This window comes from Schistocerca nitens, chromosome 6, assembly GCF_023898315.1.
Source record: "Schistocerca nitens isolate TAMUIC-IGC-003100 chromosome 6, iqSchNite1.1, whole genome shotgun sequence".
NCBI lineage: Eukaryota > Metazoa > Arthropoda > Insecta > Orthoptera > Acrididae > Schistocerca > Schistocerca nitens.
This window is the reverse complement of record NC_064619.1, coordinates 378,136,889-378,162,103: the sequence shown is the minus strand read 5'-3', so window position 1 is coordinate 378,162,103 and position 25,215 is coordinate 378,136,889. Positions and strand designations below refer to the sequence as shown.

The window sequence follows — 25,215 nt, the reverse complement described above, 5'->3', positions numbered from 1 at the left end:
GTCAGAAACTGTGCATAAGTGTTGAGGCAATGTAACTTATGGGTTGCAAATTACCCAGACTATATTCATTCAGTATTTGAGAGCCAGAGTGCTTAGCAAATCCAAACAAACTTTACAGATAATTTCAGACCCTCTTGAATCTTTTTCTTGCTGACTCCCCCTCCCAAAAAAATAAATAATTAAAATAAATTAAAAAAACAAGGGGCAATCAAAAGTTTCCATTCAGAAGCCTTACAGTCCAGAATCGGAATGCCAATGAGGCGAAATTGGCATGAGCATTGGGGTAAACATCCCACAAACACACCAGCTTGAAGATACCCACTTGATAAGACACTGTGTCCTGCTGTGTGAGGAACTCCATAACTGCCTGCAGCACATCCTCATCTGTTAGGAATTGTCAGCCTTTCAAGGCCCTCTTTAAGGGACCGAATCATGTTAATCACACAGGGAGAGATCAGGACTATAGGACAGGTGCTTGAGTATTCTTCCATTCTCTTGTCAGCAAAAATAACTCTAATTCCTCTTTTTGTGAATGTTCCCAGTGAAAATGAATTTTTCTCTAGCTTATGAATGTATAATGTATTTTCCAAAGTGTGAGGTTGCCATTTTCTTTCAGCTAATGATGGTATTTCAATGGATCCAATGTTTTCTGCTTCATCAGTCAAGTTGTCTCTTGTTTGAACACTGAATTGGCTTAAAAGAGTGAACCAATCTTTGTGTGACTTGATATGTTTTGATGCTGCGCTATCAGCTAACCAAATATTTTGCAGCCTGGAGTAACAACAATCACTTGTCCTGCATTCAGAGCCCGGTGCTCAGAAGTCATCATGTTGAGTTTTGTTTATAGTTTTCTGCACTCAGTTTTAAAATGTCCCTATTTGTGACTGACACTAATAATATTCAACATCTTTTCTACTGGCCATGTTAGATAATGCATTGTCTTTGGATTAAATTTATTTGGTGTGAAGCCTGTTGACTTTTTGTCACATTCTAAAAGTTTTTGTTCCTCTTTCAATAATGTGGAAGTCAAAACAGTGCCAAATTTCCTGGCAGACTTCCAAAAATTTTAGCCATTATGTGAACTGTTGTAAAAGGTTCCCCAATGTCAGCTAATACCTGAAACAAAGACTCAACTTGACTGATATGTAGTGTGATTGCGTCTGTTGCTGGCATTTTATAATCAAAACTCTTCTTCTTCGAGGCCATTACATTAACTTCATATAATTGTAACTGTATAGTCCTTAGTCTGACCAACATTTCAGCAGCATTTTTGCTGTGGTGGTAAAGAAGTCATTCCAAGTAAATTCATCAAGTCCAGGCACTGCTACCTAATACTTTCATGATATTTTTTTACAGGTTACTTTTGCCTTGGTAATAAGCAGTCTAAATTTTCTTCCACATTTTATGTCATTTTGGGGGGGGGGGGGGGGATGGTAAAGTTTTCAAAATGCATACATAAATGCATTGGCTGAAGGTTCCCAATTGGATTGCATTCCTTTAGGGGAAAAAATCATGATTTAGCTTATTTTCAACACATCACTGGCACATTTTTCCAGATGCCAGAAAAAGACTGTAATTTTATGAGAAAGAAATGTTTAATAACTGTGCTCAACTTTTGGGAATAAAGAAAATCAACTGAAATTGTTACGGCCCAAACAATGATTTTGTAAACATGCAAGACACTTTCAGACAGTGTGCACTGTTATCAGACTGTTTTTTTGAATGAGACTCCCATATGATATGATTACAAACACAAACAATATGGGTTTGACAGACATGGAATTTTCATCCCCATATTAAACTATTTCATATTATTCAGAAGGTCACTTAAAACACATTATGTAGACTGATAAGCTTTTGTATATGTGCCCCATGTTTTGTTAAAACTATAAAAATACAGAGCAAAAAATTATAATTTTAACTGAAATACTTCCACTAGTAATATTAACTTTATTTTGGGGATATCAGATAAACATATTTAAATAAAAAAATTTCTAGGTAGGCAAATGTTTAAATCAAAAATGTGCATGTTCAGCAGTGAAGATCCATGGAGTTCTCAAGGAAAGCTTTATTTGTGTGTCTCCAGTGTGACAAATCATTCTGTTAAATTTATATCCTTTTCTGAAAGTAATACATTCTTTTTAATGTACTTCAACAATGCATAAAATGTTTTCCAAAGGCAGAAATCAACTTGCTTCTCAGGCCAAACGAATGACACTTCTGGTCCAGATGGATAGAGAAAATGTAGTTCAGCATCTACTTCTTCATTCCCACACATTCCTGATAAATGAAAAGTACAGCTTGCCAATATGTATAGCTGCTACAAGAAGAGTTTTGTTGAGGATGGTGCATGTCCATTGCAGAGCATTTTCATTGAATGAGAAAATCAAGAGAGACTTTTCAGAGCAAATCACTCTTCTAATTTGTAATGAATGACAGGAAAGTGGTTTATAACTGTGAAAATTCCTGGTACAAGATATTGTCTGGATTGTCAAAAATTCCTGCATGAGGTTCTTGCATAGCAAATCTACGCTTATTTTCTCTATGGAGGGTACACACACATAGGTGTGTGCATGCTTGGTCACTCTCTCTCTCTCTCTCTCTCTCTCTCTCTCTCTCTCTCTCTCTCACACACACACACACACACACACACAAACACACACATGACACACACCACCATTAGCTTGCAGAAAATTGTAAACACCAAATATTATTTGTACAGCATCCTCTAGTCGAAGACCAGCTTTTCTCGGTACACATTTTGTGCTTCATCCTAATCCATCACACACAGATTTTCCAGCTAGTAGCAAAACAAGAAATGTTCAGCATCTGTAGAAAAACCATTTTTATGTTTCACACATTTTTAGGGCTTTTACTTTTGTATTACTGAGCAGCCCATCCATCACTTAAATAATGCAGTTTCTTGACGTGTATAGTTGCCAGCCAACTGTTTAACAATTTGTTTAACAATTTCTTTCTGGGCAGCATTTACAAATCCTACATTGTCTTCATTTGATCACTTATAAAGCTGTGGTTTATTATTACCAATTGGTTTTCCAAATTTGCCACATAAACACAAACAGGATGTATTATACAGCTGTTTCTTGTTCAGTGATAACTCTGGATTTCTCCCTGAATTACAAAACTGTGGTTTTCAGCAAAGTCCATTAACAAAATTGCATTTTTGAGGTTAGATTTCCTTTCAGGTTTTTTAGGAACCTTGTCTTATATTTAGTTACATTGAGTGCAATTTAAGTGCCTGTAAGTTTGTTACCAGCATGTCTCTGTATTCATCAGCAATTGCAAACAGCTTTACCAGTTCTGTCTGATAATCTGTGCTAATCTGTTGGCTGTACACAGTTTCGTCATCAGCACCTTGGTAAACTAATTTTTGTTTCAAAATTTCTGACAGTTTATCATCACTGGCACAATTATCACAATGGTTAACAATGCAGTCATAGTTTCTCAAGTCACATTAAGTAAATTTTATAAGTTCTTTATATGTTGATTTTATTTCAAATATGTCACAGTTGCTATACATATATTTTGGCAACTAGTTTGGAATTGATTGTTTCATTCTGAGGCTTGACCAACGAAGGCTACAATACAAAAATAGATTAAGTTCAAAAATGTCTCTGAGCACTATGGGACTTAACATCTGAGGTCATCAATCCCCTAGAACTTAGAACTACTTAAACCTAACTAACCTAAGGACATCACACACATCCATGCCCGAGGCAGGATTCAAACCTGCCACCGTAGCGGCCGCACGGTTCCAGACTGAAGTGCCTAGAACCGCTCGGCCCCCACAGGCCGGCATAGATGAAGTGATCTGTAAGATAGAATTATGGAATTACAAATATGAACAGTAGTTAACTATTTAATTAAGACGTACGTGCACTGAAAGTGCCTGATCTAAATGACAACCATCTAAAATGGGAAATACATGCATCACACAGTGATGGAAGATGAGTATCACAATATACATATGCTCACTAACAAGTCAGAATCAAACTGAGAACAACATAACGAACAGTAATACTAGGATATTTTCAATGTCGCTAGTCTCATGCCTCGTATACAAGTGTTTTAAATAAGAAATCATTACAGCCGTATAATAAATGACAACAATAAAATGTGCAGTTGTTACACAAATACAAAGGGTTATGTTGTGCATACTAATGATTAACATAATCATAATGTTTAGATATTTAGAATCATTTGAAAAACAATAAATACTCTTCATCTTGCCTGTAAATTAATACAAGTGACAGTAACACAGTGGTAATAAACAGCATCTTACAGCACTGAGTTATTACAAAGAATTTGCCATGCATGGCCATATTATAATTGTCATTTCTTATTATCATTTTCGTTGTGCATCCATTGTGGTACTGGTCAAAGTTAAGAAATTCTGGAATGTTTACAGGGGGTGATTTGGGGGCAATGAGGGTGGATCACGGTTGGATGGTGAAGTGAAATGAGTCAGACAGAATTCGACATTGGTTTTGGGTTGAGTCTAATTGGTAGGATTGGTGGAAACCATTGGAGGGACTGGGAGAAAGAGAGAAAGTCTTTTAACAAGTCCAGCTTGATTGAGTTTTGGAGTGGGGCAAAAGGTAAGGCCTTTGGAAAGGACTGATACTGATACTTCTGTGGGACTTGAGGCTTTTGGAGGAAAGGTTCATGACTGTGTTTTGGGTCTGTTTAGGGTTTCTGTTCTCTATATGGTAATGCGAGGGAATTTTTGTTGATGTAAATGTATTATGTCTGCAAGGCAGGCTTTGCGAACTATGAGGGGATGTGGGAGAGGTTTGGAGGCTGTTCTAGAGGTGGTGGATAATTGAATAATTGTAGTCCAAGGCAGGATGTGAACAGGTTGGAGACACTTTTTATGTGATGTTGTGCATGCTGCTCTAGTTCATGTAGAGCAAGAGAGTCAATATGTGAGATGGGATACAGGAATTTGGGTTTGCACAGCAGGCGAATTTTATGGATGCTTGCAGTGTCACCTCGACAGCCAGAGACATTGGTCGTGTGTGTGTGTGTGTGTGTGTGTGTGTGCGTGTGTGTGTTGTTTGCGTGAATGTGTGTGTGTGTGTGTGTGTGTGTTGTTTGCGTGAATGTGTGTGTGTAATTCAGAAGAAAGCCTTTTGGCCAAAAGCTTACTTGTTTAGCAATCTTTTTGTTGTACTTGTCTGCGACTCAGCACCAATACAGAAAAATTTCCTTATCCTTAGCTAGAACTCAGTCCCACATACTGTTTCTGCATTGTTGCCTGGTTCACAAATGGCCTTATTATCACATTATCCATCTCTGGCTGCAACCTATCCTTCCACAATGACCTCCATTTATTCAGATTGTGCCAATCCTGAACCCTCACCAATATAGTCCTACAAAACCATGTAAATCAGGTCCAAACCTCCTTGCAATACCTCCTGTCCATCCATAAAATTCTCCTGCTGTGCAATCCCAAATTCCTGTATTCCATCTCACACATTGAATCTCTTGCTCTTCGTGATATAGAGCAGCATGCACAACATGCCACCTCAAAAAACTCTTCAACCGGTGCACCTTGTACTCTGGCCTTGGACTACCACTGTCCATCACCTCTAGAACAGCCTCCAAAATGACCCCGCATTGCCTCATAACTGTCAAACTCTGCAGACCAACTACATTTACATCCCCAAAAACTCTCTCCCACCACTATACAGAGTACAGAATTCTAAACAGACACAAAACACAGTCGTGAATCTTTCCTTCAAAATCCTTAGTCCTACAGAAGTATCAGTATCAACCCTGTTGCCCTGGTCCCAAATTCAGTCATGTTGGACTTGTTAAAGACCTTTTCTATTTCTCCCAGGCCCTGCAGTGGGAACACTTTTTCGCCACCAACCCTACCAATCAGACTCAACCCAAAACCAATGTCGAACCCTGTCGGACTCAGTTCACTCCTCCATCTAACAGTGATCCACTCCTGCTGTCCCCAAATCTGCCTCTGTTAACTTTCCAGAATCTCTAACCTTCAATGATTACTGATGGATTTGCTACTTAGGTGACATGTAACAACTAGTCCAAGTTTGATGTCACTGAGCTCTCCTGACCAACTCATTCTGGTGTTACTGCTTTTCTACTGACAATGCAATATTCCCTGCCTCCTTTTATACTGATGGGCTCACTTCAGGTGACATCTAGTGATCAGTGTCCAATTACAAAGGGGTATCCAGATACTTTTGATCATATAGTGAATTTGGGACAGGCTATTAGAACATTTGAGGAGACATACAAGGAACATCAGCAACATACCCACTGAAATAGCCCAACAAATCAGCAACTGACATGCAGTGTATAATTTTGAAATTAGACGTTAGAAGACAGAATCTTTGTACTAGCTCCAAGTTTTTTGGACCCTATAATAATGAAATCAATGAAATTAAAGAAGTTAAAAAGCCTTGCAAACAGAAATGGGAGATCAATTTTAGCCACACTTAGTATCCAGCACTCAGTTCATTAATGCATTACCAACTATTTTATCTACCAGAGCCAGAAAGAACTAAATAAATATGTTATACGGAGAATGATGACACAGGTGAAGATGAACAAATGTAGACCATACAGTGTACCAGGATTGTCAATCAAACTTAGCTGTGAGTGGGGTCACAAACCAACAATGATATATGATTTGGTTGTAGTTCAGCTATGGAGGACATGTAAGACCACTGCTTGCACCATCTGAAGAAGACAGTTGGATCATTTCTACAAGTCTTATGTGCAAAAACAGAATCATCAGCTTATTTGGAAACTGAAACCACACTATAAAACAATTATGTCAAGAAGAAACAAAATGGAAATGAGTGTATGGCATTGCTGGCCAGGAGGTGCCATCCGGGGAAGTTTGGCCATCAAGTGCAAGTCCTATTTCAGTCAATGCCACATTGGGCAACTTGCGCGCTGGTGATGAGGATGAAATGATTATGAGGACAACACAACCCCCAGTCACTGAGCGGAGAAAATTTCTGACATGGTCGGGAATCGACCTGAACCCACTTGCATGGGAGGCAAGCAGGTTACCACCCAGCTAAAGCAGGCAGACTACATCAAGAAAATCTCAGAAATCTCATGTCATGATAGAATAATAATTTTTTGAATTTAACTAAGATTTAAATTCTACTTTTGTCTTTGTTATTCAGTTGACTATCTGTTACAGAAAGCCAAAGAGTCAAGTTACTTATTTAAAGTAGCGCACAAGTAAGAACTACAAAGAAAATGTTTCATTTTATTGTCATATTAATATTAAAGGTATTTTGTTTTGACTTTTCTGAATATTGTGAAGATACTTAAGAAATCATTGAGCTATTAGTCAAGTGTTCTTGAGCGTAAATAAGGGGGAGATAGAAGTGTAGAAAAGACACTGTGGGATTCAGCTAGTTGACTCACATAGGTGACAGCAGCTGATTAATCACAGTTGATAAATTTATATCTCAGTTCCTACTTTTCGAATGTACTTACTGATTTTACATTTTCTTATGCAGGAAAGCTGGAACGGTATGCCCATGCATATGCATCACACATGCACAAAGACAGAAGATTATTCAACGTAGAAACACTTGTGTTGACAAAGGTTTTGAGTACAATTTTAGATAGTAAGAAAGATGTAGAATATTGGCCATCTTCCACCCAGGCAGTTAGAGGTAATACTATATTTTGTTCATAGACCGTAGCTTCAACTCCACATTCTTTCGTGGGTGTGAAAATTTGCAGAGAGAGTGTGAGTGAGTGAGAGAGAGAGAGAGAGAGAGAGGAGAGGTTGACATTAATTAGAACAATTGACAACATAATAAAGAATGGATCTTTTCATGGAATTAAAGCAATATTGTGGGTGAATGAGAGGATTAGTAGCATGGTATTGAAATGTGCAGCACATCTAGTACACAGTTGCAGGAGTAAAAATGACCATGAAAGCCGTTGTGAAGTTTAAAATTCAATGAAAGACTAACTCCAACCAGTGCTGGCATCAGCAAAAGTAATGGAAGTTAATAGAAGATGTTGTTGTTGTTGTTGTGGTCTTCAGTCCTGAGACTGGTTTGATGCAGCTCTCCATGCTACTCTCTCCTGTGCAAGCTTCTTCATCTCCCAGTACTTACTGCAACCTACATCCTTCTGAATCTGCTTAGTGTATTCATCTCTTGGTCTCCCTCTACGGTTTTTACCCTCCACGCTGCCCTCCAATGCCAAATTTGTGATCCCTTGATGCCTCAAAACATGTCCTACCAACCGGTCCCTTCTTTTTGTCAAGTTGTGCCACAAACTCCTCTTCTCCCCAATTCTGAACAATACCTCCTCATTAGTTATGTGATCTACGCATCTAATCTTCAGCATTCTTCTGTAGCACCACATTTCGAAAGCTTCTATTCTCTTCCTGTCCAAACTATTTATCGTCCATGTTTCACTTCCATACATGGCTACACTCCACAAAAATACTTTCAGAAATGACTTCCTGATACTTAAAACTATACTCGATGTTAGCAAATTTCTCTTCTTCAGAAATGCTTTCCTTGCCATTGCCAGTATACATTTTATATCATCTCTACTTCGACCATCATCAGTTATTTTGCTCCCCAAATAGCAAAACTCCTTTACTACTTTAATTGTCTCATTTCCTAATCTAATACCCTCAGCATTACCCAATTTAATTTGACTACATTCCATTATCCTCGTTTTGCTTTTGTTGATGTTCATCTTATATCCTCCTTTCAAGACACTGTCCATTCCGTTCAACTGCTCTTCCACGTCCTTTGCTGTCTCTGACAGAATTACAATGTCACTGGCGAACCTCAAAGTTTTTATTTCTTCTCCATGAATTTTAATACCTACTCCGAATTTTTCTTTTGTTTCCTTTACTGCTTGCTCAATATACAGATTGAATAACATTGGGGAGAGGCTACAACCCTGTCTCACTCCCTTCCCAACCACTGCTTACCTTTCATGCCCCTCGACTCTTATAACTGCCACCTGGTTTCTGTACAAATTGTAAATAGCCTTTCGTTCCCTGTGTTTTACCCCTGCCACCTTGAGAATTTGAAAGAGAGTATTCCAGTTAACATTGTCAAAAGCTTTCTCTAAGTCTACAAATGCTAGAAACGTAGGTTTGCCTTTTCTTAATCTTTCTTCTAAGATAAGTCGTAAGATTAGTATTGCCTCACGTGTTCCAACATTTCTACGGAATCCAAACTCATCTTCCCCGAGGTCCGCTTCTACCAGTTTTTCCATTCGTCTGTAAAGAATTCGGATTCGTATTTTGCAGCTGTGACTTATTAAACTGATAGTTCGGTAATTTTCACATCTGTCAACACCTGCTTTCTTTGGGATTGGAATTATTATATTCTTCTTGAAGTCTGAGGGTATTTCGCCTGTCTCGTACATCTTGCTCACCAGATGGTAGAGTTTTGTCAGGACTGGCTCTCCCAAGGCCGTCAGTAGTTCTACTGGAATGTTGTCTACTCCGGGGGCCTTGTTTCGACTCAGGTCTTTCAGTGCTCTGTTAAACTCTTCACGCAGTATCTTACCTCCCATTTCGTCTTCATCTACATCCTGTTCCATTTCCATAATATTGTCCTCAAGTACATCGCCCTTGTATAAACCCTCTATATACTCCTTCCACCTTTCTGCTTTCCCTTCTTTGCTTAGAACTGGGTTTCCATCTGAGCTCTTGATATTCATACAAGTGGTTCTCTTTTTTCCAAAGGTCTCTTTAATTTTCCTGTAGGCAGTATCTATCTTACCCCTAGTGAGATAAGCCTCTACATTCTTACATTTGTCCTCTAGCCATCCCTGCTTAGCCATTTTGCACTTCCTGTCGATCCCATTTTTGAGACGTTTGTATTCCTTTTTGCCTGCTTCATTTACTGCATTTTTATATTTTCTCCTTTCATCAATTAAATTCAATATTTCTTCTGTTACCCAAGGATTTCTATTAGCCCTTGTCTTTTTACCTACTTGATCATCTGCTGCCTTCACTACTTCATCCCTCAGAGCTACCCATTCTTCTTCTACTGTATTTCTTTCTCCCATTCCTGTCAGTTGTTCCCTTACGCTCTCCCTGAAATTCTCTACCACCTCTGGTTTAGTCAGTTTATCCAGGTCCCATCTCCTTAAATTAGCACCTTTTTGTAGTTTCTTCAGTTTTAATCTACAGTTCATAACCAATAGATTGTGGTCAGAGTCCACACCTGCCTCTGGAAATGTCTTACAGTTTAAAACCTGTTTCCTAAATCTCTGTCTTACCATTATATAATCTATCTGAAACCTGTCAGTATCTCCAGGCTTCTTCCATGTATACAACCTTCTTTTATGATTCTTGAACCAAGTGTTAGCTATGATTAAGTTATGCTCTGTGCAAAATTCTACCAGACGGCTTCCTCTTTCATTTCTTCCCCCCAATCCATATTCACCTACTATGTTTCCTTCTCTCCCTTTTCGTATTCTCGAATTCCAGTCACCCATGACTATTAAATTTTCGTCTCCCTTCACTACCTGAATAATTTCTTTTATCTCATCATACATTTCATCAATTTCTTCATCATCTGCAGAACTAGTTGGCATATAAACTTGTACTACTGTAGTAGGCATGGGCTTTGTGTCTATCTTGGCCACAATAATGCGTTCATTATTCTGTTTGTAGTAGCTTACCTGCACTCCTATTTTTTTATTCATTATTAAACCTACTCCTGCATTACCCCTATTTGATTTTGTATTTATAACCCTGTATTCACCTGACCAAAAGTCTTGTTCCTCCTGCCACCGAACTTCACTAATTCCCACTATATCTAACTTTAACCTATCCATTTCCCTTTTTAAATTTTCTAACCTACCTGCCTGATTAAGGGATCTGACATTCCACGCTCCGATCCGTAGAACGCCAGTTTTCTCTCTCCTGATAACGACGTCCTCTTGAGTAGTCCCCGCCCAGAGATCCGAATGGGGGACTATTTTACCTCCGGAATATTTTACCCAAGAGGGCGCCATCATCATTTAATCATACAGTAAAGCTGCATGCCCTTGGGAAAAATTACGGCCGTAGTTTCCCCTTGCTTTCAGCCGTTCGCAGTACCAGCACAGCAAGGCCGTTTTGGTTAATGTTACAAGGGCAGATCAGTCAATCATCCAGACTGTTGCCCGTGCAACTACTGAAAAGGCTGCTACTCCTCTTCAGGAACCACACGTTTGTCTGGCCTCTCAACAGATACCCCTCTGTTGTGGTTGCACCTACGGTATGGCCATCTGTATCGCTGAGGCACGCAAGCCTCCCCACCAACGGCAAGGTCCATGGTTCATGGGGGGGGGGGGTTAATAGAAGATATAAGAAGTAAAACAACAGCAGGTATCTGTTCATTTAAACAGAAACCAAGGAAAAATGAATACAAAGTTGCTCATGTTGCTCACATTCTAAATATGAATGTATTTGTAAAAAATCATATAATATTACAGCATTATCACTTAAAATGCATCTTTAAATAAAACAAAAAACTGTCTGGTCAAGAAGAATTATGAAAATGTTAGTTCCATATTAAACATTTTATTGGTTTAGTTTACTTTCTAAATGTTACTGAAGCTTTAGGGTCAAGTTGTGTACTGTGCTGGGATGGTTCAAATAATAATTAAGTATCTGTCCTTGAATTGACAAGTGACACTGTTTTTGATTAATGAGTTTTGACAGCAGTTGACCATAGTATGGATGGTGACTGTTCTTGGCTGAATGAGGTTTGATTGCAATCTATTGTAGGCTTGGTTTGGGCAGTTCTTGATGGTAAGGAACAAGATACTAGAACTGTAGAGAACATGAACTGTGCTAGGTAAGTTGTAAGAACTGGATTATCATAAAAAGCTACCGTGGGGAAGCTTAGAAAAGTGTACACTGTAGATCCATAATACAACCTTCATATTGTGGAAGACCTGGATCAAATTGATGTAATGCAACAATTTCTTTTTTGAAAGTTAATTTGATTTGATGGAAGTGAAACATGGGCGATAAATAGTTTGGACAGGAAGAGAATAGAAGCTTTCGAAATGTGGTGCTACAGAAAAATGCTGAAGATTAGATGGGTAGATCACATAACTAATGAGGAGGTATTGAATAGAATTGGGAGGGAGAGGAGTTTGTGGCACAACTTGAATAGAAGAAGGGATCGGTTGGTAGGACATGTTCTGAGGCATCAAGGGATCAACAATTTAGTATTGGAGGGCAGCGTGGAGGGTAAAAATCATAGAGGGAGACCAAGAGATGAATACACTAAGCGGATTCAGAAGGATGTAGGTTGTGGTAGGTACTGGGAGATAAAGAAGCTTGCACATGATAGAGTAGCATGGAGAGTTGCATCAAACCAGTCTCAGGACTGAAGACCATAACAACAACAACTTTATTTGTTCCTACTTTGTTCTGTATTTAGAAGAATACATTACGTGTAGTGCAGACCTCTTTGACTATAGGAGGTCAGCAATGGAATGCAATTTGTACTGCCATTCAGCGTTATCTTAGTTAAGGGGATACGGAATCGGATTTTGGGTTAAAAAATCGAATTTTTTTTTATTGGCGTATTATATTCTGCCATGTTTCCTCTTTAAAATGACGTATCATACATAGCTCTACTACAATTATAACTATTTTATTTTTATATATTTGTGAGATCGGCTATTGTGCTTTAGTTATACACGTCTCTCGTGGCTGACCATGAACTTTTTGGCAGTACCTTTAAAGTGACATGAATTCAAATATCCCGGTTTCCAGCGACTATTTATACACTAGTTGCCCGAAAATGTTTCTCTCTTGTTTCCTCAAGTTACTCTTTGACTTTGTGGCGGGACTGTTTTGTAAACAGTGTGATATAAGAAAGTAGTTGTTGTTGAGTTATTTCGTATTTAGTGCTTCATTTTTCGCAGTGAAAATGCCTAGAGCTAAAGCAAAAGTATTTAAAAAGCGTGTGAACTGGCAAAAGAAAAGAAATAATGATTCATTAGCAAAGCAAAGCAGTTCATCATCATCACTGTTGGAAAATGTGAATCCACTTATTACTGATTTGCCAAACGAACTTACACCAAATGAAAACAGTGCTTCTCATAAAAAACTAAGAGATTTGGAAGAGAAATATAATTTACTTGATAGAGGGAATGAAGTTTTTGAACTCATTGATACGAATATATTGTGTGAAGCTCTTGAAAACAGTTTGTGCTGCAAAAAATGTCATGGAAACGTTTCTCTGAAAGTAGAATCCCATGTTGGCCTGGCTGCCCAGTTTAATTTAATATGCAGTGTTTGTAAATACAGCTGTAAGTTTCCAAGTTCGGTTTCAGTAACTGTAAATAATGGATACAAGAAAACTGAACTTTATAGTGTAAATATTAGGTTAGTTTATGGATTGCGAGCAATTGGTAAGGGCAAAGCAGCTGGTGATATGCTATGTGGTGTTCTAAATCTTCCAAGTGCACCTTCAAAGTTTGAAGCTTACAATTATGTACTAGGATCTGCAGTTGAAGATGTAGCACAGAAGTCAATGCAGGTTGCTGTGGAAGAAGCAGTGGAAGAAAATGACGGCAGTCGTGACCTCACAGTGGCGTTTGATGGCACGTGGCAGAAAAGGGGCCACACCTCCAACAATGGTGTTGTAACAGCAACTAGTGTTGATACTGGCAAGGTTATTGATGTTGCAATAATGTCTAAATACTGTAGGTGCACAGGCAGGCTGAAAAATGAACACAGTGATGACTGTATTGCTAATTATTATGGTAGTAGTGGTGGCATGGAGGTTGCTGGGGTGAAGAAAATTTTTCATCGCTCTTCACAGTGGTATAATGTTCGCTATGTCAAATATCTGGGAGATGGTGACTCTAAAGCATTCAAAGAAGTTTTGGAAAGCAAACCATATGGGAACAGTGTAAATATAAGCAAACTTGAATGTATAGGACATGTGCAGAAGAGAATGGGTGCCAGGCTGAGAAGGTTAAAATCAGTTATGAAAGGGAAAAAACTAGATGATGGGAAAACCTTGGATGGCAGAGGAAGATTGACTGATTCCATAATAGACCACATTCAGAACTGCTATGGCCTTGCAATCAGGCAAAATACAGGCAATCTTGAAGAAATGAGGAGAGCTATATGGGCTTTATATTTCCACACCGCATCCACGGATGAGCATCCACAACATGGTTTGTGCCCCAAAGGTGAAAACAGCTGGTGTAAATACAATAGGGGACTAACAACAGGAGAGAAATACATTCACCACCACAGTCTACCATCAGCCATCATGGCAGAAATAAAGCCCATTTTCAGAGATCTGGCTGACAGAAGTCTTCTGATGAAATGTCTTCACGGAAAAACGCAGAACCCCAACGAGTGCTTGAATAGTGTGATATGGCATCGTCTCCCAAAAACAGTGTTTGTCGGAATTAATACACTACATTTTGGTGTGTATGATGCTGTGGCAACCTTCAATCTTGGAAATATAACTAAATGCCAGGTCCTTCAAAAGTTGGGTATGTGTGTTGGTTCCCGTACGGTACGTGCTATGTTCTTTTTAGATCAGCACAGACTAAGGCATGCTGATAATATAATCAAGACATTAGTGAAAAAAGCAAGACAGGTGCAGAGGGGTGCCAAAAGAAGACTTGAAGATGATTATGAAGACTGTGAAGGGGGTATTAGCTACGGATCAGGAATGTTTTAATCTTCTTTCTCCGTTTCCCGTAAGTTTACTTTTTACTTCATCTAGGAACATTATCTCAGGTACTGGTCAACCTAGAAGTCTGAAATTTTTATGACGTAGTGACATAGGTCCCTATTACATACTGAAACAACGATTTTTTAATTACTTGATTTACAAAAGACTTAGGGGTGATAGTCTAGTAAAAAGCGATGGAAAAAATTTACTTAAAAATAAATGTACAATATCTCTGTAAGAAAATACTTTGACAATAAACTGTTGTTTCAGTATTGTTGTAACATATGAATGCACATACAGTAAAATTTTTACCTCTCTGTCTCCAGTAGTTTGTGAGAAAATGTTCCCTATAGTAGGCATATATTAACATTGCGGGGATAGGTGATTCCGTATCCCCTTAATATAATCTATAGGGTCACTAGTGATCCCAGCTATATTGTAAGATGAGAGTGTGAAATTGCTTCTGATGGTTTTCTTTATACTTGATTCATTACTAACATTATTTTTAATATCACACTGACATCTAAATACAGTGTAATGAAGCCTTTCCTTAATATTTTCTTTGATCTAGTATTTGGTAGCTGCCCTGAAAAGTTCACACGTTTGTATGCAGGATACAGATGGTGGCTGGGAGGTAATTGTCAAATGTCTGAATGTAGTGTTATGTGAATTATTATGATGGGGGGTAGTATTTTGTCATTTTTGTGCATCATGGGTCAGCACATATTGAAAGGAAAAGAAATGATGGAACCCAGTACTGGCACATGGCTTGTGACTCTTGAAAATATTCTCTTCCAATGAGAAAATCCGTATCCTTTTTTTGTACATTGGTAGATATGACAAAGTGTCTTACATCGTCATCATCTTCATCAGCATCATCATCAAAACGGACCAATATGTTATTAGGTGTGGTCTGGACAAACTAAGAACAGCTATTGAGCACACAAGGGTTAGTTTGTGGAGGTTCTGCGGCACCAAGTCCAGACCCAGTTAACTCTGCTGAAAAGTGTACATGGAACTGAAAGGTGTCCTTCAGATGAGTGCAGAATCTCATACTGGAACTTTTCCAGCAGTTGATGTAAGAAGATAGGAATATGTGTCTCGTGACCCGCACCTGAATAGGAGGTAAGGAAAAGTTAGCAGATCTGTTAGTAGGAAACATAAGGGGAGGGGGGCACTAGCACACAAAAGTTATTCCCTGTAGTTATGGGATCAGATACACTGAAATTAGGTCAGATTCAGAGTTCAGACAGACAGCATTAAAGGAAATTAAACTGACAGAGACTCCCAATTCACCTTATAATAATAGAAGAAAAAGTGAAATCAACTTGCTTCAGCAGAATATTTTGGAGTAAAAAGTAAAGTAAAGGAATTTTTAATTTGCTTGCAAGATCTTAGTAATTTGGAATAATTTAATGTCGTCTGCCTGTCTGAATGCTATATAACACAGGGATAGAAAATCTTATTGTAAGGGCTTATATGTTACCTGCATATTCAGGTAGGTCCATAAGGAAAACAGACAAGTTGTCACAATCATAAAAAAGGATGTAAATATAAAAATGTAGAAGTTAATAAATTCTGTATAGATCAAGTGTATAGAAGCATATGCTTGTGAGTTAATATTGGGAAATGTACAATGGACAGGTCTCCACTGGGTAACAGAAATTTTCATGAAAAATTTTGATGTCAGACAGAAAGAAGGGGTTATTAATCTGTGATGATTTTAATGTTAATTTCCAGAAGGAATGTGACAGAAAAAAATGATCTAGAAGTGGTTTTAGCCACTTATAATTTGGTATCAGTCATTGCTTCCCCTTCTCAAGTTTCTTACAGTAGTAGTATCTTTATAGATATCTAGTTATTTTATAGATAATGTTAGTTGCTCAACAAGCAGAAGTTCAAGAGACACATACCTGTCTGGTGGTAAACTGACTGTCAAAATCACAATGCATAATTTGTCCCATTACATAACTTAGCTCCATGTACAGTTCAGAAACAGTTTAAGAAAACTGTGAAGCTGATTAATGATTAAATTTTAAATAATCCTGAAAGAATATTGACTGGAGTGAAGTTTACGACGAGCTTAATGCTAAATCAAATTCAAGATATTTCTTAATAAGTTTGTCGCGGTAATTAAATGTAATAATGGCACGTTAGTAAGGAAACCTTCGCTCACTACAGGTATCAGAGTGTATTCACAATGAGAAGAGGACTTTTACAGAATATTCATGACAAGTAATGATGTAGAAATACTTTTAAATATAAACAATACTGTAACATATTAAGAAAATTTGTAAAAAAAAAAAATCCAGAAGTATGAACGTCTTTTTTTCAGTTGACAGATCAGATAATAAAATAAAATCAATCTGGAATATTGTTAAAAGAGAAATAGGGAAAGAAGCAATAGAAGATGACATTATTTCAGTTAAAGAGAATGGGAACATTGTAAAAGAAAGTTCATGTGTAACAGATGATTGTAGTTATTACTTTTTAAAAATGTGTAACAAAATTTGACAAATATCTCAGAAGAGAAAGCAAAACAGTGCACTGAAGAAGCAACACAGAGGACATTTAGTGAATTAAAAATTAATCTTACATCCCTGTCTCAAATAAAGAAGATCATCATGACCCTAAAACTTAAAAGTTCATGCAGGGTGGATAAGTCTCCAATAAGACACTAAAAAGCTGTGGCCCTATAATATATAATGTTCTTAGTCACTTATACAATGCATTATTAACTCAGAATTTTTTCACAGGAAGATTGAAATATGCTGGTGTTAGACCTCTCTATAAACTCCACAGATGTCAATAACTACCACCAACTGTCACTCTTTACAGCATTTTATAAAATTTTTGAGGTTGCAGGATCATCATCCACCTGTGCAGTGCTGGGATACTTAGCCATCCACAGTTTGGATTTCAGAAATGCCGCTCTATTGAGTCAGATATTTGCAGATAATAAAATCTTTGAAAGATAAAACATCGCCAATTGGGACCTTCTGTGACTTATCAAAGGCACTTGATTGTGTCAGTCATAATATTCAATTTTAGAAGTTAAGTTGTTAGTGAATATGTAGTTCAGAAAATGCCTAGTTTAATTCTTATTTAAGAAATAGAATTCAGAAAGTTACATTAGACTGGTGAAGTAACACAAAGAATGCCATATTATCTGCATGGGGAGAAATTACAATGGGAGTCATGCAGTGTTTGATCATGGGCCCATTACTTTTATTGCTGTATGATAATGATCTGCTATTTTATTTGAATTGGAGGTAGATTAGTCTATTTGCAGATGATACAAGCATTATTGTAGAGCCAAGAAAAGAAGTATCAACATGGGATGCAGTACACATAGTTTGTGTTGTCAGAAATATCCCCCTTCCTATGAGTTTTAGTGAGTCAACTGCTAAGTTACAGTGCTGAAACATGTGCTCTAATGAAATTCAATGAAATGTAACTTGGCATACTTGAAAGAAATATCTTGACATACGTTCTTGGACTGGTGGAAGAAGAGAAGGTTCAACTATTATATAATCTATATAATGAACCACACATTATCAGTTGCGTGAACTTTAAAAGGCTGGAATGGGAAGGACATGTACCATGAGTGCTCTAATGAAATTCAGTGAAACGTAACTTGGCATATTTGATAGAAATACCTTGACGTACATTCTTGGACTGGTGGAAGAAGAGAAGATTCAACTATGAATTATATAATCTATATAATGAATCAGACACTATCAGTTGTGTTAACTTTAAAAGGCTGGAATGGAAAAGATATGTACCGAGAATTAATTACAGAATAAGTAACATAGTGTACAAACGAGAAATAATAAATGGGGTAGAAAATTATTAGGTGTGCATATTGATGAAAACTTAAAATGAAAAACCCATATGGTAGACCTGCTAAAATGTTTTTTTGTGTGTCAGAAGAATAATTGCTAGTTTTTGGATTATAGAAGTCAGTAAGTTAACATATTTTGGATATTTTCTTTCACTGATGGCCATAACAAAAAGACGGTCTTTTTGTTGTGGCTATCTGTAACTCAGCATCTCTGCTATATGGTGAGTGCCAACTTTCCTTTTCATAATATTGTTACATTTCATCCTGGATTTTCCATTCTTTGATTCTTCTATATCATAGTTGTATATAAGTGTTCTATAGAAGATTATTCCATTCTTGTTGTTTAGTGCCAAACTCTTCCAATACAGAAGTCTGGTTTTTATTATGCCCTCTACGACACATTTCTCACAATTTAGTTTTTGTCTTCCAACCTGGCTCCTTCAGGCATTGCTTTGGTCTATCTTTTTAATCATTCCATAATTAACTCTCAGTACATGTTCTTCCCATTCCAGCCTTTTAAAGTTCACACAGCTGATAATGTCTGGTTCATTATATAGATTATATAATTCATAGTTGAATCTTCTCTTCTTCCACCAGCCTATGAACATATGCCAAGACATTTCTGTCAAATGCGCCAGGTTACTTTTCATTTAATTTCATTAGAGCACATGTTTCAGTACTGTATCTTAGCACTGGCCTTGCTAAAACTTATTCATGATAACTTAAGTTTTCCTGAACAGTAGTGTGGATTTAAGATGTCTCCTGGGGCCATAGTAGACATTGTTAATGGAATATATTTGTTTCAGGATTTCAGAGAAGTTCCTGTTCTTACAGAGAACTACACATGATGTCCAACTTACCTCAAACAATTTCTGTGAATTACGGGTCATTAGAGTAACCTTTGTTAGTTACAGTAATATGCTTAGGTTTCCCTTCATTTATCTATAGGTTCATCTTCCTAGCTGTTCTTTCAAAACTTGTAAAGGCTTCTTTCATTGTTCTAGGCATTCTGGCAATTGTATCAACATCATCTGCATACACTAACACCTGAACTGGTTCGTACATGATAATCCGCCTGGTTTTGATGCCTGCATCTCTTAGGCTAATCTAAACAGAAGACGTTGTAATGAATGTCATTGTAATGAATGACATTCACCTTTCTTTTTTTGTCATAGCACTTGAAAACATATTCTGTATCTTAATTTGACTCTGGGTGTTTGCATAGTAGCTTTCACTAAGGCAATCAATTTGGTAGCAATCTCTTGCTCTTCCATTGCTTATACAGCTCCTTTCTGATCTAAATCTGTAATGAGGTGATATTTTTCAATCCCAGTTTCTTTACATTTTTCTGTCATTTGCCATATCACAAAAATTTGATAAACAGTAGATCTTCCTTGAAGAAATCCACATTAATACTCACCAGCAAGGAAATAATACTCAGTGCGACTTAGAAGAAAAATACTCAGTGCATCCATGGCACTTGATGAGCCACACATGCCCCCAGGTCAAGCCTAATATTGGCCACCACAGAATTTGTATGGGTTTGGTGATCCTGTGTTTCCTGAGAAGAGGACTGGAGGCTGCTATCATAATCTGTGAGAATGCTTCAGTGACCAGCATACAGGATGGCCTAGGAACTTTGTGTGTCATAGAGAATGGTGATCTTAACTGCCAAGATCACGAGGATGGTAGAAACATATATAGTGGAACCTTGAATAGTGATCATAATTTGTTCCAGAACCTTACTCATAGTACAAAACACTTGTTAAGTGAAACAATTTATCTCGTATAAATTAGTGTAAAATATGGTAATGCATCCCATGCAGAAAAAGTACTAAAAGATTTATCTTATTTATGCCATTTATTCAAAGAAAATTATACATACAGTGTTATGTACTTCATTATTCACGATATGTAACTAATTCTCTTTTACGGGGAAGCTATCTATAGCTATTTGTTTCTGCTGACACTTCAACACTTGGCGAAAATGTGACACAGTATTAAATTTGTAGCATGTGTAGACACTGCATTATTGGGGTGATGATTTTCAGTGTATGATACAACTGATTCCCATGCTTTCAGCATTTCTCTTATTGCACCATAATATTGCTGCTTTGCTGTTACTGCCTCCTTCTCCTCTGAAGAACTTCTCTTCAGAACTTCCTGCTGTGAAACACACTGCAACTCCATAAGCTCTTTGGTGGTCATTTCTTGGCTGTGATCTTCCACAAGCTCGTCAATATCACTGATCTCCACTTCTAGTCCCGTACTCCTGGACAAAGACACAATCTTGTTGACTAGAGGCTCCACAGGTACTGACTCAAATGCCTCAGAGTCACATTTGACAACACACTCTGGCCAAAGTTTCTTCCAATTAGAAGTGAGAGTTCTCTTGGTAACCCCTTCCCATGCCTTTTCGAACATCTTGATGCAGACAACAATGTTGGAGTGAAGTGATATTCCAAAACTCTCTGAGAATAAGATTGGTAGCTTCAGTCAACTCAGAGAAATGCTCTTGAAGATTGCTTTCGTGTAGAGCTTCTTTAAGTTAGAAATAATTTGCTGGTCCACAGGCTGGAATAACAGAATAGGCAGAAATTGGATCATGGTGAATTGAAATTCTTCAAGGAGGTGGTCTTGTGGTCCTGGAGAATGGGCAGGAGTGTTGCCCATAATAAGCAAGACATGAAATGTCAGATTCATCCCAAGAAAATATTTTTTCGCAGAAGACCCCAAACACTTCATTGATACAATCACAAAAAAAGATCACTTGCCACCCAAGCCTTTTTGTTGGACTTCTACCTCACATTTAACCTGCTCTTCTGGACTCTATGCTCCTTGAAGGCTCGTGGAGTTTCTGAATGGTAAACAAGCAACGGTTTAATTTTCAAATTGCCGCTTGCATTGGTAGAGAATAGCAGTGTGAGACAGTCTTTCATTGGCTTGTGACCAGACAATGCATTCTCCTCTGCCATTATAAAGGTATGCTTCAACATCTTTTTCCAGAACAGAACTTTCTCATCACAATCAAAACACAAAACCCATTGTGGTATATAACCTTTATAATCTATGAGCATCTTGAAGTTGCTGATGAAGTTCTCTGCTGCCTTTCTGTCGGAGCTGGCTGTTCGCCATGCCTCACAGTGCTGTGGGTGCCGGTTCTTCTCTTAAACTTCTTAAATCACCCACAGCTTCCCTTTAACACTACTTTAGCCTCTGATGATCCTGGCATCTTCATAAAGAGGTCAGCAAAAATAATTCTTGCCTTTTCACAAATGATGTTCTCGTTAATAGTGTTGCATTGCAATTATTTTTTATTTATCCATATGAGGAGCAATTTTTCGACATCATCCAGTATACGAAACCACTGTTTGCATCTATCTCCTTAATGTTGTTCTTGTTCTTGAGGATAGTGCAAACACTCGATCTCGACCCGATCGTATGTGTGCGTTAAATCGGAAGTGCTCACACCATGTTCCTCTTTTTCAGTGATTTTATATTTCATGTCAAAGGTCATTTTCTTTCTCTTATGGTCATCGGCTTTTGGCTTTATATTTATGGAAATTTCTGTGAAGGTTATTAAAATTTGCACACAAAAAACACTATGTGAACACAAGTCTAGAAAAATGTATGATCACAGGCTGCACTAAGGTGGTAGCAGACAGAGTGCTAAACCCGGACTGGTGTACATACTAAAGACATTGTTCACATGCCGCTGCTGACAATGAAATATTGTTGAACATATCCCCCACCGTGCATGAACAGCTGGTGATGTCACACTAAATCATCACCACTGATTATGCGAAACATCACTCATTAAGCAAGTAATTTTCTTTTACAATTTGTTTTGATCATTATGTGAATTGTGCATGTTGGGAGGTACTTGTTAAGTGACATCTCAATCTCAAGGTATGCTGTGCACCGATGAGACACATGGGTGTTGAGGCAGAATAGTCATTAGTAGGCAACCTCTGGGGGACCTACCACACCTGACTTCCCAGGCATATGTGGCTCTGTCTGTCTAGCTGCTGCTGATAGCGAGATGCTTCAACTGCTAATGGAATGGGTGTACTGCTGGTGGACACCAACACCCAACCTAAATAGAGGGCTTGTGTACTCAGTACACCTGACACAGAGATTACTCAGAGTACTTTCATTTATAGGAACAGAACACTTGCTGCTAGACAGAATGTGTTTTTAATGGTTACAAGAGAGGAGAGCAGCTTTGAGAAAATTTCATCTTTCTACAGTCAAATGAGTTTAGAAGGCATTGTTTGTCCTTCAAAATCTGCAAGCTAGTTGAGAAATGAGACACTGGTGGTGGAAACTTCTAGTTCCCAAAAGCAACAGACCTTCACATGGCTCAATGCCTTGGGGAATATGCAAACGTCCTGAGTTCGAGTCTTGGTTTGGCACACAGTTTTGATCTGTCAGGAAGTTTCAATTGAAATGAAGCTACATGACACCTTGAACTACAGCAAAGGTCTGGTGTCATACAGAGATCTTGTACGTATTCCCAAAGAGTAACTGAAAGATGTGTGGGATCAAGAAGTATTCTTAAATAAAATGACTAGATGGTAACTGATAAGATATCTACATCTGTATCTACCTGTTTTTATACTGTGCAAACCACCATGAGGGGCATGACAGAGGATAGATCCCATTTTAGCAGTAATTAGGGTTTCTTCCTGTTTCATTTAGGTATGGAGAGTGGGAAGAACTATTTTTTAAATGCCACTGTCCTCATGATCCCTATGTCAGTGATACATAGGGGGTATATTCCTAGAGTAATCATTTACAGCCAGCTCTTGAAACTTTGCTAATAGACTTTCTCAGGATAGTTTACATCTATCCTCAAGAATCTTCCAGTTCAGTTCTTTCAGTATCTCTGTGAGACTCTCCCATGGATTAAATAAACCTGTGACCATTCATGCTGCCCTTCTCTGTATACGTTCAACATCCCATGTTAGTCCTATCTGGTACAGGTCCCACACACTCAAGCAATATTCTAGAACTGGTCACATGAGTGATTTGTAAGCAATCTCCTTTGTAGACTGATTGCACTTCCCCAGTATTCTATGCATAAACTGAAGTCTACTGCCTGCTTTACCCACAACAGAACCTACATGATCATTCCTTTTCATATCCCTACACAGTGTTACACCCAGGTATTTGTATGAGTTGGCCAATTCCAGCAGTGACTCACTGATATTGTAGTCATAGGATACTACATTTTTTTCATTTTGTGGACTGCACAATTTTACATTTCTGAACATTTAGAGCAAATTGCCAACATCTGCACCATGTTGAAATCTTATCAAGATCTGAGTGAGTATTTATGCAGCTTCTTTCAGATAGTACTTCATTACCGATAAGTGCATCATCTACAAAAAGCTTGATTTTACTATTAACATTGTCTGCAAAGGTCACTAATATACAATATGAACAGCAAGGGTCCAAACACACTTTCCTGGGGTACACCCAAAGTCACTTCTACATCTGTTGATGACTCTCCATCCTAGATAACATACTGTGTGCTCCCTACCCAAGAGTCCTCAATAGAGTCATATATGTTCATACTCTTGACAACAAGCATACGTGTGGCACTGATTCAAATGCTTTTTGGAAATCAAGAAATACTACATCTTCCTGGTTGCCTTGATCCAAAGCTTTTAGTATGTAATGTGAGAAAAGTGCGAGTTGGGTTTCGCATGATCGATGTTTGCGAAATCCCTACTGCTTGGCAGTGACGAGATTACTGCGTTCAATATACCTCATTGTATTTGAGCTCAGAATATGTTCGAAGATTCTACAACAAACCAGTGTCAAGGATATTGGATGATATTTTTGTGGATCACTTCTACTATCCTTCTTGTAGACAGGTGTGACTTGTGCCTTTTCCAAAAACTGGGCACAATTTTTTGTTCAAGGGATCTACGATAGATTGTAATTGGAAGCGGGGCTGACACACCCACACCCACACACCCATAGAATCACAGAGTAGTTCCATCGGGCCATGCAGCTTTGTTGAATGTAACAATTTCAGGTGTTTCTCAACACACCACTAACACTAACACTTTTTCATTCATCTTTTCAATGGTACGAGGATTTTATTGGGGCAATTCTCCTGGGTTTTCCTGTGTAAAGGAACATTTGAAAATGGAGTTTTTGCTATGCTACCCTCAATTTCAGTTCCTGTCTCATTCACTAGGACTGGACACTGACTTAGGTGCCACTAACAGCCTTTACATATGACCAGAATTCCTTTGGGTTTTGTGGAAGATCACTTAAAAACAGGGTTGATTTATTCTTACATTCAGTAACATAACACTTCCAGAATGTATGAATTAAGGTTTCTGTCACCTCAATGTGTGACCTTAGGTCCCCAAACCAGTTGACTGCTTTAAATGTCATGCTTTGGGCACACTACTGTAGCATGTAAGGGCAAAGCCACTTGCAACAAATGTGGTATAGCTGCCCCCGACTGCATCATTTGTTCATTTCCTCTGATGTGTGTTAATTATTTGGTCTCAGTCTGGAGTAGAGACTGCAGCAACTACAAGAGATATAGAAAGATATAGGAGCTTGAAACAACAAGGTGTATCCCATATAGTGAGGCCAAAAAGATCAATAATGCCATGCAAACTCCCACTTTCATTG

At 38.0% G+C, this 25,215-nt stretch overlaps 1 protein-coding gene across 1 annotated transcript in view; it reads left to right on the top strand.

Moving 5' to 3' along the window:
• The window catches only part of LOC126262308 (uncharacterized), a 248,561-nt gene that overhangs the window by 156,461 nt on the left and 66,885 nt on the right, over positions 1 to 25,215 (top strand). Inside the window, exon 6 of the mRNA XM_049958852.1 lies at positions 7,533 to 7,691. Within this exon, the coding sequence (XP_049814809.1) occupies positions 7,533 to 7,691 (159 nt within the window). The remainder of the gene's footprint in view (positions 1 to 7,532; positions 7,692 to 25,215) is intronic.